Source organism: Triticum dicoccoides, chromosome 2B (genome assembly GCF_002162155.2).
Source record: "Triticum dicoccoides isolate Atlit2015 ecotype Zavitan chromosome 2B, WEW_v2.0, whole genome shotgun sequence".
NCBI lineage: Eukaryota > Viridiplantae > Streptophyta > Magnoliopsida > Poales > Poaceae > Triticum > Triticum dicoccoides.
In genome coordinates this window covers 312157658-312174005 of record NC_041383.1, presented here as the reverse complement: position 1 = coordinate 312174005, position 16348 = coordinate 312157658, and the positions used below count along the sequence as shown (strand labels likewise).

The 16348-nt window shown below is 50.6% G+C and overlaps 1 protein-coding gene across 5 annotated transcripts in view; it reads left to right on the top strand.

Annotated features, from left to right (window-relative positions):
* The window catches only part of LOC119363593 (UPF0613 protein PB24D3.06c-like), a 49551-nt gene extending 33999 nt beyond the window's left edge, over positions 1-15552 (top strand). For 3 of the 5 annotated variants that reach the window (XM_037628980.1, XM_037628979.1, XM_037628976.1), the window contains 2 exons: positions 2828-2892; positions 2968-3375. In XM_037628980.1, coding sequence (XP_037484877.1) covers positions 2828-2892; positions 2968-3115 — 213 coding nt within the window. In that variant the 3' untranslated portion in view covers positions 3116-3375. Of the gene's footprint in view, positions 1-1019; positions 1524-2827; positions 2893-2967; positions 3376-15442 lie in introns of those variants that run through there. The other 2 variants (XM_037628978.1, XM_037628977.1) reach the window with 2 other exon arrangements.
* Positions 15553-16348: the final 796 nt, after the last annotated feature.

The window sequence follows — 16348 nt, the reverse complement described above, 5'->3', positions numbered from 1 at the left end:
CCTGACCTGAGATCTATCTGGGAAAACCATTTGGCTCCTCCTAACTCATCCAACAATTCATCAATTACAGGCAGGGGAAATTTGTTTTTGATTGTCACTTCATTCAGTCTCATTGTAGTGCACACAAAATCTCCAGGTGCGATCCTTTTTCTTGACCAGTAGCAGAGGAGATGCAAAAGGACTTAAACTAGGTGTGATGAGCCCTGACTGTAGCATGTTAGCTACTTGTCGCTCTATCTCATCCTTCTGTTGTGGTGAATACCTATATGGCCTGCAGTTGACAGGACTGCACCAGGTACTAGATGTATTTTATGATCAAAATCTCTCTGTGGAGGTAGGGTTTTGGGATCATTGAACACAACTTTGTTTGCCTGTAACACCTATTGGACTTCCTCAGGTATTTGAGTTTGAGGGCTAACTACAATATGATGCAGCATAGCTGTTGCCCAGATGTCATTCCCTTTTTCCCATTTCCTTAACTGTTCCATGGAGACTTCCTTAAGTGGCTCTGCTTTAGCAGGTAGTACTCCTTGCAACCTGACAGTTTTCTGCTGGTATTCAAACTGAATCCACTTCTCAGCCCAATGACACTGCATCACAGCCCACTGCTTTAGCCAATCCATCCCTAATATAATATCATAGCCTCCCAGAGGAAGCACTTGCATGGCACTGGAAAAACTGTGTCCCTGAATCCACCAAGTCAGTTCAGGCACAAATTTGGTACAGTCTACCAGTCCTCCATTGGCCACCTTCACTTGCATAGGTCTCTGCATTTTTTGTGCAGGTACTGAAACCCTGTCCAACAATGCTTGGTCCACAAATGTGTGTGTACTCCCTGAATCAATGAGTATCAACCCCACTTGATTCCCTATGAGAGCCCTCAGCTGAATGGTTTTGGGATGTGATGCTCCAGAAAGAGCTGTGTCAGAAATTGTAATTGTCCACCAGTGCATCTAACACTGCATCTGAGATAATTTCATGAGGATCCACTAACTCTGCTGTTTTCAACTGAGCTGCAGGAGCAGCTGGTGGTTTACAGGCATGCCCTGGCACATATTTCTCTAAAACATAATCCATTTGCACGGCGATACTCTTTCAACTGTTTGGCCTTCCACAGTTCACCAGGAGCAAAGGGCTGTTTATTGTCATTTCTGGTAGCTGCATATTTTGTATAAGTCGACTTGAAAGACTTCTGTTGCTGGACCAGCCCTTCCTGAACCACTGCATACATAGCCGCCAACTGAACTGTCGCTGGCAATTGCATCTCCACAGATGAACGCAGCTCTTCTTTCAATCCCATGACAAAGCGAGTGACCAGAAAACTGTTGCTGATGGTGGGCTCGTAGAGCCTGATATGGTAACCAACTGTTGAAACTGCTGTTTGTACTCCACCACTGTACCCCCTTGTTTAAGCAACATGAGTTCCTTCATCCTTTCCCTATGGATTATTGACATCAAACTCTTGTAACACAGCAACACAGAACTGCTCCCACGTGTGAAAGGCACTTTGCTGTTTAAACGCCTGATACCAGTGTGCTGCATTACCAGTTAGGTACAGAGAAGCAGATATAACTCTGAAGTTGTCCGGGATGTGGTACAGGTGAAAAAATGCCTCACACTTGTCGAGCCAAATTCGAACATTCTAATCCATCTTGGGCATCCACTATCTTTTGTTCGACTTCGACTGATCCTCAGCCCCATGCAGTGCAGTGGTATCTATTGGTGGTGGTCTATGTTGTATCTGGGAAAAACGCAGAGGTGGCCGCGGTGGCAGCCCTAGCATGGCGCCCAATATGCCGTTCGACACCTCCGATGCGGTTGGAGAAGAACTCTCTCCAAATCCTTGAGGGATCGGTTGCTTCCCCAGTTGTTGCGCGTGCGCTTGCTCTTGCTGAACTTTTCCGAGGGTGTAGCACAAGAGATTCACCTTCATCTGGACTTGGTCGATGCGGGCGGATTGCTCGGTGAGCTTGGCGTCGAGAGCTTCGAGCTATGTGCTGATGCCGTCGACGACCGCGAGCTTGCCCTGCACTGCGCGCAGCTTGGCGAACTCCTTCAGCATCCGCTCCGGCAGCGCCTCCATCTTGTCCGCGAGGAAGCGCATCTGCGGGTTCGGCTTGAATGTCGTCGTGGTCGCGGCTCGTTCCCCAAATCAACCCACCTCAGGTCGGGAATTACGCAGATCAACCCCAGGGGATCCGCCACCGTCGCCTCCGGTTTGCCAGGTACGATTCGGGGAAAAAATTGAGCGTGAGCGGAGCGGCGGCTCTGATACCAGATTGTCACGCCCTAGGGGCTGACGGAGTTCACCGGTGATCGGATCTGAGCTGGAAAAGGGGATCTAGATCGGGGAAGGAGATTGGAAGGTAGAAGAAGGCAGCAGAGGATAAGAGCGAACGAGAGGCTCAGACTCAATTCGTTTCATCGATGCCGTCTTACAGAAGTTGACCGTTGCTTATATATGCACGGGTCAATTACAAGACTTGGCCGGCCCATGGCCCAACACCCACACCACGCTTACAGCCCAACTCACTACTTTTGAATCACCCGCTCGTTCCTTCTGACTTCTTCTTGCCGATGCTTTTCCCTGCTCTCTGTTTCTTGACCATCGTCAGTGCGCTAGTACTGACAAAACGGTTATGAACCGGTGTTCTGAAAATTCAATTCTTTGCCTCAAGGCATGTTGTGAATTTAAGTGTATGCTGCAAAGTGCACAAAATGACTTACTTTCGTTGGTGTTGTGCATGGTTGCATTACGAATTCAGCTTCGAGTTTCTGACTTTTTATGGCTGCTGAATTTTACATCTTGTAAGTGTTTTATCTGCAGGTTGTTTTTTCAATGGCGGATGAGTATGTCCCTGAATACGTCGATAAGAAGGCACTTGTAGACAGGTGAAAACCTAAACATAAATGGAGCAAATACAGATCCAATATGGTAACATAATCAAGTTACATGTTTCACTGCAGACTCTCTCGTGCACTTGGAGATTCAGAGAAAGTTGAAATAAAATGGGGAAACCATGCTCTTTCCAACAGGGTGCAAGAGGCTGTCGAGGTTATTGTAGATTTTGTTAAGAGGGAGGGACCCAAAGGATGGGACGATCCATGGAGCTAGATACAATAGTCATATGATGCAATCTTTACCCCCCTTTACCTGTTAGAATCTTTCGTTTTTGTAGTTTTCTTAGTCAATTTTCTATGTACTAATGTTCTGATCTATTTAATTTTATTGTGTAAACCCTTGTCTAGTACTTGATTCTCGATCTCGTGTTCATCTGTGGACATTCAGATATGCTGTTTGAAAATTGTAAGTTGTAATGCTACTATCTCTGGAATGTTCCTCTTTGTCTATTCAGAGTGTTTTTTTTAAGGCTATTCAAAATGGTTAGTTATGCAATCATAATTGGATTTTTTTTGAAACTATGATGATTTTTATAGCAAATTCGGAAACTATACACTTTAATGCAGAAAAATCAAAAGTATCACCCTGTCGGCTTCCTGTTGGCCGAAGAGGGACTTTTCGGCCTACCATTGACTGACGAGGGACTTTTTGGCCAACCATAGGATAAAAGAAATAAAATAAAAAAAATACTACAAATAAAATAGCTACTAATAACTAAACAGAAATAAAAAGAATATGTCAAAAAAACTAAAGAAAACAATTTAAAGCAATTAAAATTAAAAGAAATAGCATAAAACCTATAAAACACTAAAACCGAACTGTTTTCATAAAATCCTAATTTTAAATAATTATAAAATTCTAAACAAAGTCACAAAGAACCAGTAGCAAAAAGAATCATTTGAAAAAAAATACTCCTAGCTCAAATTATAGTCAATCTAGTAATTTGAGAAAATTCATGAAAATTCAAATTCAAACTTTCAAATCTAGTCAAACTTGATATCTACAAAAATTTCATAAAATTTCTAATCTAATGCAAAAATAATCAAATTAAAATACTAAAAGTCCTAATTGATATGAATTTTCTAAAACAGTAGAGCATGTGTTGGCAGAAGAGGGACTCTTTGGTCAACTGTTGGCCGAAAAGTCCTTTTTGGCCAATGGTTGGCTGAAAAGTCCCTCTTCGGGCTACAATAGGCTGAAAAGTCCCTCTTCGGCCAACAGGAGGCCGACGGGGTGATACTTTTGATTTTTCTGCATTAGGGTGTATAGTTTCCGAATTTGTTATAAATATCATCATAGTTTCAAAAAATAATCTCATAATCATACAGAAGGCGATCTCTCGTTCTCGATTTCAGAACGTTAAGTCAAAATTAGGATACTGGAAACTGCTTGATAGGTAAGCAGGATGGTTGAGTGCTCGGGCGACCCTGGCGACCTGCGGGGCGATGCGCTTGGTGTTGCTTCTCCTGCGCCTGCTCCGTCATCCCCGCCCCCGTCCCTGGCCGTCGACGACCTTGCCGGCGTCTCCCCCGCCCCCGCTCCCTCCCCCCGCCTCCCTTGGCCCCTGTGTGGGTTGTCTGGGCGGACGTGGCGGAGGCCGACGACCTCGCTGCGGGCCGTCCGGTCGTCTGCCGCGACCGCGTGGCCCCCCTGTTCCGGCTCGCATGCTGGAGCCTCGTGCCGCCGGTGGCCTTACTCCCAGGGGTGGGAGTTCGGCTGCCTGCACGCGTGCTCGGCATCTTCGCCGGCTGCCGAGCTCACCTCATGTAGCCGCGGGGCAAGGCGACGCCTTGAGGGCTGGGGGTTCCCGCCGCCGCCGGCGCCCAGCTGGCTGGGGGGTCGCTGGTCGGGCCGACCTCGGTCCCGCCCGCTCGTCTTGGAGGCGTCTTAGCACCCGTGCTCCGGCTGGATTGTCCGCCTCGCCGTCGGCAGGGCCTGGTGGCTCTCCGGCGATCGCCCTTCCCACCGCGCCGTTACCAGTTGCAGGCCCCTCTGGGCCGCCTGTGATTGATGGGCCAAGGCGGCTCGCGGCTGTTGACAGCCCAGTTGGGTCCCAACGGCCTCGCCCAGCTGTGTATGGAGGGATATGGCTACCGCAAGGGTTTCCCCTCCAGCAGCCATCTCTCCCCGCGCCCCTGTCTCCCTGTTCCGACCCCGCCCCTGCTTCCGACACCGCGTGCAACTGCTTTCCCCCTCCCACGCCGCCCCCCCCGCCGCCACCTTCCATGCCGCGCGACTGGGGCGACGACGCTGGCCGCTCCAAATGCTCGCTGGACGATCGCCGGGCTCCTGCCCGCGCCTCCCCGGAGGGCCAGCGCAGGGAAGCCGACCTGCGTCACCAGCTCTCCTCCCGAGATGCCTGCTGGTCCCTTCCCCGCGAGTCCCGCCGCTTGCCGACGCGGGACGACCGCCACTCCCCAGGCCGCGACTCACGTTGGTCCCCCGCTCGCGAAGACCGCAGGGACCGGCCCCGCTCCCCCTTAGCAGACTCGTGGCGCTCGGGCCGTCGCTGGCCCCCTCCCCTACTCATCGCTGCGCCCGCTCTCCGTCCCCTCCCCGCCCCCAGGCTCAGACGCCGCCCCTCCACGCCGGTACCAGCCACCACAGATCCAGCCCAGTCTTCCTCTGGGTAATGGCGGCACCGGGGCGAGGGGGCGCCAAGGTGCCAAGAAGAAGAAGAAGAAGGCCCCCAATGCCTCGGCCCCTCCACCCGCAGCTTCGGCCACGCCCGCCACCAGGGCTTCCTGTGACCCGCCACCTTGCTTCAACCGCGGGATTGCGGGTCACTACCAAGTCGAGTGCCCCAACCCTCCTATGTGCCACCTATGCAAGGACTCGGGCCACCCCGCGGCCTTGTGCCCGGAGCGGCCGGTGTCGGAGGAGCTCATGATGTACGGCCACATCATCGAGGGTCTCGGCTTCTTCCACATCAAGGTGGATGACATCCCACCTCCCTTCCCGTCGCTCCAACCGATCGTCACCGTTGTCGGGGTGGGTGTCGCATCCCCGGAGATGATTGAGGATGAGCTCAACCACTTATGCCGGTGCGTCTGGGACTGGCAGGTGACTCCGATCACGGACAACTCCTTCACCGTGATCTTCCTGGATGCCATCCGCATGGGCTACTGCACCTGCAGTGATGACATCACCCTAACCTCAACAAGCTCGTGGTCAACATATGTGAGCCTAAGGTGGACCCCAAGGCGGTGGCCGTCCTGGACACGCGGCCTGGATCCTCATAGCGGGGCTCCCCGACATTCCCCGCTCTGAGAGGGTGATTTGCAATATGTCTAAGATCCTTGGCAAGGTGGTGGTGGTGGATGAGCTCTCCCTCCGCAAAGAGGAGGAGGTCCGGGTCAAAGTCAAATGCCTGGACTCCTCCAAGCTCTGTGCCACAGTCTGAGTCTTCTTCAACGACCAGGGATTCGACCTCAAGATCTACCCTAAGCCCCCCAACCACGTTGGCAGCCCCCGATACTCTGACGATGGACACTTTGGTGGGGGTGGTTCAGACAAGCGCGACGGCGCCCACTACCGCCGCCCTTGCCCCTCCCGCCACGGCAACCCGAACAACGACGACGAGCATTCGGAGCACAGCCGTTCCCCCTCTCGGGAGCCCTCCGACCCTCCTCTGAGCTATGGGGGTGCGGGAGCCGGATGGTCTCTTGCCCTGGCCCTCTCTGACGGGATGCTGCCTGCCCCGTTGCCGGCTGCCTCCCTTGCCTCCTTTGCCAAGATGAGCGACATATCCAGCGTGGGTCTCCTCGTCATCCCGGCATCTTTGCCGCGCTCCCCCTGCTCCATCCCTGCGCTCGACGCTTCACAGCTGGTTCCGTACGAGCACCTCCTAGTGTTGCCGTCTCGCACGGCGGCTGATCCCCCTGGCGCCCCCCCTGCCGGGGCCCCCTGGGGGTTGCTCATCGCTGCCCTCCCCCACCCCTCCGGGCTCCGCCCCTCGGGTGGCGCTGGAGGTCGGTTCGCTGGTCCTGGACCCACCCTCCTCAGCACGGTCGGGGACTGTCGCCCCTTCGGAGGCATATGCGCCCGCTTCACCGACACTGCTGCTCCTGGGGGCCACCGACAATGTGGTCACCCCCGTCGCTTCCCATCCGCCCCGGACGGTGTCGTACGCCTGACGGACCCGGGCCTTCTCGACACCGGTGACTGCCTCCCGCCGCAGTACCTGTCTCGATGTGGACCGCCCGTCCGGCTTCCCGGTGCCGTCCATTCCCGAGTGTCTTGAGCTCCAGGCGGTGGCCCGGAACCTCGAGCCAGGTGCGATCGATTTCCCCTCCAGTTCTTCCTATTGCTCGTTTTCCACGCTTGAGGCTGTTCCGCTCGGCCACCTTGCCAAGGTGGCTGCCGACTCGTCCATCGTCTTCAGGGGAATTAGGTCCCCCTTAGAGCAGTTTGAGGCGCTTCGCGCCCACGAGATCCTTGACGGGCAACTTGCCGAGACCCGGGCCCGACTCCTACATACGCAGGCACCCCGGCCTCCCCCTCGTGATGTTGGTGGAGGAAATCCGTGGCCGCACTCGCTCCCGCACTGCTGCTTCAGGGCCCGTAGCGCCTCCACTATCTTGGGGTCAAGCAGCCCCCCGATGGCGCCATGATGCAGAACCTATTTTGGAACATCCGCGGCTTCGGCCAAGACGGCCGGCGTCGCCAGTTAGTCGAGTACATGTGAGACGAACACATTGACATTGTAGCCATCAAAGTAACCATGCTGACGGACTTCTCCCTCCAAGAGCTTGAACGTCTGAGCTCTCACCTGTTTGCCTAGCACTGGCTTCCTTCTACTGGGAGCACCGGCCATTCGAGTGGCATCCTTCTAGGCATAAAGGATGACACCTTTGAGGTGGGCGGCATGGACAGGGGCGAGTTCTTCGTTAGTATGGAAGTGTTTGAGTGCTCACTCAACTTTAAGTGGGAGATTGTGATTGTCTATGGCCCTGCCGATCACCGCCGCTCGGCGACCTTCCTTGACAAGCTTCGGAGGAAGGTCTCGACAGCTCAACTGCTTGTAGTGGTCGGTGGGGACTTCAATCTCTTGCGATCCCCCGAGGACAAGAAAAATGACTTAGTGAACCTTCCCCGCATGCAAATGTTTAACGACTACATCGCGGATTTGGGGCTCTGCGAGTTGGAATATACTGGGGCCAGGTTTACCTGGACCAACAGACAAGCCGACCCAACGTGATCCATCCTGGATCACGTTCTAGTATCCCGAAATGGGAGCTCCGGTGCCCCCTCGCCTATTTGCGTGCTATCACCCGCATTGGGTCGGACCACGTCTCCTTGCAACTTTCCACATCTGATGACCGCCCGACCACACCTCCCCGGTTTCGGTTCGAGCTATTCTGGCTAAACCAACCGGGCTTTGTGGACGCGGTGGCCGCTAGGTGGGTGGAGGCCCGAGGACGTCCCCACGGGTCTCTATCCGTGATTGACACCTAGCAGTTTTGTGCTAAACTGTCCCGGCAGCTCATGAAGGGTTGGGGAGCCAACCTTGGACGGGACCTTAGGGAGCGGAAATCCGCTCTGCTTACATCCATTAAAGCCCTAGACTCTCTGGCAGACTCCACCAGGCTCTCCTCCGATGAATGGATGTTGCGCTACGATCTCAAAGGCCAGCTTTCGGTCATATACACCAATGAGGAGGCTTATTGGCACCAACGGGGCACCCAACGGTGGGTGCTCTGTGGGGACGCTAACACCGCGTACTTCCAGGCTATCGCCAACGATAGGCGCCGTCACAACTCCATCCACTGCCTATGGGATGGGGACTCAATCCTTCTCTGACCCGCAGAGATCCGCGCTCACGTTGACGGTGCTATAAAGCCCTGTTTTCCTCCTCCCCTAGACGTGAAGCACCGGATGAACCAAGCTTCCTCACGTCAATTCCAATCTGTATGATGCTTGACAGATCTTGGAGAGAATTTTGAAGGGACCAAAATATTTCATGGCCAGTTTAGGGCAGGGAAGATTAACCACTAACGACTGGGCATACGATTGTAGGCGTAAATAGACCATCTCTCCTTCTATGAACTCTGTCAGTCCTCTGGCAATCTCAAACTGCTTATACTTGCTCTGTGCTTTGGCTAACTGTTCCTTTATTGCTGTTGTGGGTTCAGTATGTATAGACAACCAATGCTGTACTTCAGTGTTGTGAGACTGAGTTTGACTGTACAACTGTCCCACATGTGGCTCATATCCATATAGGGCTTTATAAGGAGTGCAACCTAGGGAAGAGTGGTAAGTGGTGTTGTACCAGAACTCTGCTTGAGGTAGTTGAGGGTGGTAAATTATGCTCATTTGCAACTCAGTGCCCCAAATTCTTAATAATTCTTTCCAAAAGGCATTGGTGAAGATTCTGTCTCTATCTGAAACTATGAACAACGATAGCCCATATAGTCTAAACACAGTGTTGAGGAAAACCTTTGCTACTCATGCTGCTGTGAAAGGATGTTTCAGAGGTAAGAAATGACTTACTTTGGTAAAACGGTCAACAACCACCAAAATGGCATTGTACCCTTCTGATTTGGGCAAACCCTCAATGAAATCCATACTGATTGCTTGCCAAGTCCATCATGTACAAGTAATGGTTGTAGCAGGCCAGGCACTCTACAGTGCGCATGTTTTGCTTGCTGACACACATTGCATTGTTTCACAAAATTTTCCACATCTTTCTTGAGACCAGTCCAGCTGAATAGTTGTTTCACTTTGTGATAAGTTGACAACATACCAGAGTGACCTCCTATTGGAGAGGAGTGGAAGGCTTGTATGAGCTTGGTTTGGAGCCCAGTATTAGCTCCCACCCATATTTTCCCTTCCTGTTTAATGAGGCCCTCCTGAAGTTGAAACCCAGGACAAGCTTGATTGTCCAGTGCCAATTTGGTGAGCTTTTCCTGGGCAGCAAGGTCAATAGTGTAAGAATTCAAGATCTCCTGGACCCACACAGGCTTGCTGGTAGACAGTGCTTGTACTGGGAACAGGTGTGCCACTCTAGACAATGCATCTGCAGCTGTATTTTCAACACCATTTTTGTACTAAATAGAGAAATCTAGTCCTACTAGCTTTGTCATTGCTTTCCTTTGCAAATCAGATGTTAAGTTCTGGTCTCCCAGGTGACACAAACTCTAGTGATCTGTCCTGATAACAAATGGATCTCTAGACAGATAAGATCTCCATCTGTTAATGGCCATCATGATAGCCAGAAATTCTTTCTCATATATGGATATCTTCTGACTGTTCACTCCTAGGGCTTTACTGTAGTAAGCTATAGGATGTCCTACTTGTGCGAGTACTGCCCCAATGCCAGTGTTGCAAGCATCAATGTCTATGGTGAAAGTTTTTGTGAAATCTGGCAGTGCTAACACAGGTGTTGTGGCCTTGGCTTGTTTGAGTAACTAAAATGCCGTTTCAGCAGTTTCAGACCACTGGAAGGACTGCTTCTTGAGCAATGCTGTGAGTGGCATTGCCAGCAGACCATAGCTCTGCACAAACTTTCTGTAGTACCTAGTTAGGCCCAAAAAGCCCCTCAATTCAGTTACATTGGTGGGAGTTCGCCAGTCCAACATTTCAACAGTTTTTGTAGGATCAGTACTTACTCCTTTGTTAGAAATGATGTGACTCAAATATTCCATAGATTGTTGTGCTAAGGAGCACTTGCTTTCTTTCACAAACAAGTTGTTTTCCTTCAGATTATCAAATACTGACTGCAAATGAGTGACATGTTCTTCTATTGTGCCACTGAAAACCAAAATATCATCCATGAATATTAACACAAATTTCCTACTAGAGCCTTTGAATATGTAATTCATGAAGCACTGAAATGTAGCAGGAGCTGTGGACAATCCTAATGACATCACTTTGAATTGATACTATCCATTGTGGGTTTTAAAAGCTGTTTTAAACTCATCTGCTTCTACCATTTGAATTTGATGATATACACACCTCATATCTAGCTTAGGAAACCATTTGGCTCCTCCTAACTCATCCAACTGTTCATCAGTTACAGGCAGGGGAAATTTGTTTTTGATTGTCACTTCATTCAGTCTCCTGTAGTCCACACAAAATCTCCAGGTGCCATCCTTTTTCTTGACCAGTAGCACAGGAGATGCAAAAGGACTTAAACTGGGTGTGACGAGCACTGACTATAGCATGTCAGCTACTTGTCGCTCTATCTCATCCTTCTATTGTGGTGAATACCTATATGGACTGCAGTTGACAGGAACTGCACCAGGTACTAGATGTATTTCATGATCAAAATCTCTCTATAGAGGTAGGGTTTTGGGATCATTGAACACAACTTTGTTTTGCCTGTAACACCTGTTGGACTTCCTGAGGTATTTGAGTTTGAGGGATAACTACAATATGATGCAGCGTAGCTATTGCCCAGATGTCATTTCCTTTTCCCATTTCCTTAACTGTTCCATGGAGACTTCCTTAAGTGGCTCTACTTTAGCAGGTAGTACTCCTTGCAACCCAACGTTTTTCTGTTGGTATTCAAACTGAATCCACTTCTCAGCCCAATGACACTGTATCATACCCCACTTCTTTATCCATTCCATCCCTAATATAATATCATAGCCTCCTAGAGGAAGCACTTGCATGTCACTGGAAAAGCTGTCCCTGAATCCACCAAGTCAGTTCAGGCACAAATTTGCTACAGTCTACCAGTCCTCCATTGGCCACCTTCACTTGCATAGGTCTCTGCATTTTTTGTGCAGGTACTGAAACCCTGTCCAACAATGCTTCATCCACAAATCTGTGTGTACTCCCTGAGTCAATGAGTATCAGCACCACTTGATTCCCTATGAGAGCCCTCAGCTGAATGGTTTTGGGTTGTGATGCTCCAGACAGAGCTGTGTCAGAAAATTGTAGCACATTCCTACTGGTAATTGTCCACCAGTGCATCTAACACTGCATCTGAGATAATTTCATGAGGATCCACTAACTCTGTTGTTTTCAACTGAGCTGCAGGAGCAGCTGGTGGTTTACACGCATGCACTGGCACATATTTCTCTCCACATCCTTAACATAATCCCTTTGCACGGCAATACTCTTTCAACTGTTTGGCCTTCCACAGTTCACCAGGAGCAAAGGGTTGTTTATTGTCATTTCCAGTAGATGCATATTTTGTATAAATCGACTTGAAAGACTTTTGTTGCTGGACCAGCCCTTCCTAAACCACTGCATACATAGCCGCCAAGTGAACTGTTGCTAGCAATTGCAACTCCACAGCTGAACGCAGCTCTTCTTTCAATCCCATGACAAAGCGAGTGACCAGAAAAGTGTTGCTGATGGTGGGCTCGTAGAGCCTGATATGGTACACCAACTATTGAAACTGCTGTTTGTACTCCTCCACTATACCCCCTTGTTTAAGCTGTTGGGGAACGTTGCAGAAAATAAAAAATTTCTAAGCTTTCACCAAGATCAATCTATGAGTTCATCTAGCAACGAGAGAAAGAAGTGCATCTACATACTCTTGTAGATCGCGAGCGGAAGCGTTCAAGAGAACGGGGTTGAGAGAGTCGTACTCGTCGTGATCCAAATCACCGATGATCCTATTGCTGAACGGACAGCACCTCCGCGTTCAACACACGTACGAATGAGGAAGACGTCTCCTCCTTCTTGATCCAGCAAGGGGGAAGGAGAGGTTGATGGAGATCCAGCAGCATGACGGCGTGGTGGTGGATGCAGCAGCGATCTCGTCAGGGCTTCGCCGAGCTTCTACGAGAGGGAGAGGTGTAGCAAGGGGGGAGGGAGGCGCCAAGAGCATGGGTGCGGCTGCCCTCCCCCCTCTTTATATAGGCCCCCTAGGGGGGCGCCGGCCCTAGGAGATGCAATCTCCAAGGGGGGGCGGCGGCCAGGGGGGAAACTTGCCCCCCAAGCCAGGTGGAGGCGCCCCAGCCCTAGGGTTTCCAACCCTAGGCGCAGGGGGAGGGCAAGGGGGGGGGGGCGCACCAGCCCACCTAGGGCTGGTTCCCCTCCCACTTCAGCCCATGGGGCCCTCCGGGATAGGTGGCCCCACCCGGTGGACCCCCGGGACCCTTCCGGTGGTCTCGGTACAATACCGGTGACCCCCGAAACTTTCCCGATGGCCGAAACCTGACTTCCTATATATAATTCTTCACCTCCGGACCATTCCGGAACTCCTCGTGATGTCCGTGATCTCATCCGGGACTCCGAACAACTTTCGGGTTACTGCGTACTAATATCTCTACAACCCTAGCGTCACCGAACCTTAAGTGTGTAGACCCTACGGGTTCGGAAGACATGCAGACATGACCGAGACGCCTCTCCGGTCAATAACCAACAACGGGATCTGGATACCCATGTTGGCTCCCACATGCTCCTCTATGATCTCATCGGATGAACCATGATGTCGAGGATTCAATCAATCCCGTATACAATTCCCTTTGTCAATCGGTACGTTACTTGCCCGAGACTCGATCGTCGGTATCCCAATACCTCGTTTAATCTCGTTATCGGCAAGTCACTTTACTCGTACCATAATGCATGATCCTGTGACCAGACACTTGGTCACATTGAGCTCATTATGATGATGCATTACCGAGTGGGCCCAGAGATACCTCTCCGTCATACGGAGTGACAAATCCCAGTCTCTATTCGTGCCAACCCAACAGACACTTTCGGAGATACCTGTAGTGCACTTTTATAGTAACCCAGTTACGTTGTGACGTTTGGCACACCCAAAGCACTCCTACGGTATCCAGGAGTTGCATAATCTCATGGTCTAAGGAAATGATACTTGACATTTGGAAAAGCTCTAGATAAACGAACTACACGATCTTTGAGCTATGCTTAGGATTGGGTCTTGTCCATCACATCATTCTCCTAATGATGTGATCCCGTTATCAATGACATCCAATGCCCATAGTTAGGAAACCATGACTATTTGTTGATCAACGAGCTAGTCAACTAGAGGCTTACTAGGGACATGTTGTGGTCTATGTATTCACACGTGTATTACGATTTCCGGATAACACAGTTATAGCATGAATAACAGACAATTATCATGAACAAAGAAATATAATAATAACCATTTTATTATTGCCTCTAGGGCATATTTCCAACATAAGCAACATGAGTTCCTTCATCCTTTCCCTATGGATATTGACATCAAACTCTTGTAACACAGCAACACAGAACTGCTCCCACGTGTGAAAGGCACTTTGTTGTTTAAACGCCTGATACCAGTATGCTGCATTATCAGTTAGGTACAGAGAAGCAGATGTAACTCTGAAGTTGTCCGGGATGTGGTACAGGTGAAAAAATGCCTCACACTTGTCAAGCCAAATTCGAACATCCATGCCATCAAACCTAGGGAAATCTATCTTGAGCATCCACTGTCTTTTGTTCGACTTCGACTGATCCTCATCCCCATGCAGTGCAGTGGTATCTATTGGTGGTGGTGGATGTTGTACGTGGGAAAAACGCAGAGGTGGCCGCGGTGGCACCCCTAGCATGGCGTCCAATATGCCGTTCGACACCTCCGATGCGGTTGGAGAAGAACTCTCTCCAAATCCTTGAGGGATCGGTTGCTTACCTAGTTGCGCGGCGTGCGCTTGCTCTTGCTGAACTTTTCCCAGGGTGTCGCACAAGAGATTCACCTTCATCTGGACTTGGTCGATGCGGGAGGATTGCTCGGTGAGTTTGGCGTCGAGAACTTCGAGCTATGTGCTGATGCCGTCCACGACCGCGAGCTTGACCTACACTGCGCGCATCTTGGCAAACTCCTTCAGCATCCTCTCCTGCAGCGCCTCCATCTCATCTGCGAGGAAGCACATCTGCGGGTTCGGCTTGAATGTCGTCGTGGTTGCGGCTTGTTCCCCAAATCAACCCACGTCAGGTCAGGAATTACGCAGATCAACCCTAGGGGATCTGCCACCGTCGCCTCGGATTTGCCGGGTATGATTTGGGAAAAAAAATTGAGAGCGAGCGGAGCGACGGCTCTGATACAAGATTGTCACGCCCTAGGGGTTGAAGGAGTTCACCGGCGATTGGATCGGAGCTGGAGAAGGGGATCTAGATCGGGGAAGGAGATTGGAAGGTAGAAGAAGGCGACAGAGGATAAGAGCGAACCAGAGGCTGTGACTCAATTCATTTCATCGATGCCGTCTTACAGAACTCGACCGTTGCTTATATATGCACAAGTCGATTACAAGACTTGGCCGGGCCATGGCCCAACACCCAAACCATGCTTACAGCCCAACTCACTACTTTTGAATCACCCGCTTGTTCCTTCTGTCTTTTTCTTGCCGATGCTCTTCCTTGCTCTCTGTTTCTTGACCCTCGTCGGTGCGCTAGTACTGACAAAATGGTTATGAGCCGGTGTTCTAAAAATTCAATTCTTTGCCTCAATGCATGTTGTGAATTTAACTGTATGCTGCAAAGTGCACAAAATGACTTACTTTCGTTGGTGTTGTGCATGGTTGCATTACGAATTCAGCTTCGAGTTTCTGACTTTTTATGGCTGCTGAATTTTACATCTTGTAAGTGTTTTATCTACAGGTTATTTTTTCAATGGCGGATGAGTATGTCCCTGAATACATCGATAAGAAGGCACTTGTAGACAGGTGAAAACCTAAACATAAATGGAGCAAATACATATCCAATATGGTAACATAATCAAGTTACATGTTTCACTACAGACTCTCTCGTGCACTTGCAGATTCAAAAAAAGTTAAAATAAAATGGGGAAACCATGTTCTGATCTATTTAATTTTATTGTGTAAACCCTTGTCTAGAACTTGATTCTCGATCTCGTGTTCATCTGTGGACATTCAGATATGCTGTTTGAATATTGTAAGTTGTAATGCTACTATCTCTGGAATGTTCCTCCTTGTCTATTAAGAATGGGTTTTTAAGGCTATTCAAAATGGTTAGTTATGCAATCATAATCGTGAAGAAGGCAACATCTCGTTCTCGATTTCAGAACGTCAAGTCAGAATTAGTATACTGGAAACTGCTTGGTAGGTAGGCAGAATGGCTGAGTGCTCGGTCGACCCTGGCGACCTGCGGGGCGATGCGCTTGGTGTGGCTTCTCCTGCGCTGTCTCTACCATCCCCGCCCCTGTCCCTGGCCGTCGATGACCTCGCTGGCGTCTCTCCCGCCCCCGCTCCGCCCCGTCCCCCTTGACCCCTGCGTGGGTCGTCTGGGCGGATGTGGCGGAGGTCGACGACCTTGCTGGGGCCATCCGATCGTTTGCCGCGACCACGTGGCCCCCCTGTTCCGGCACGCCTGCTGCAGCCCCGTGCCGTCGGCGGCCTTACTCTCAGGGGTGGGAGTTCGGCTGCCCGCGTGCATGGTCAACATCTTTGCTGGCTGCCGAGCTTACCTCATGTAGCCGCGGGGCAAGGCGACGCCTTGAGGGCTGGGGGTTCCTGCCGCCGCCGGTGCCCAGCTGGCTGGGGGTCG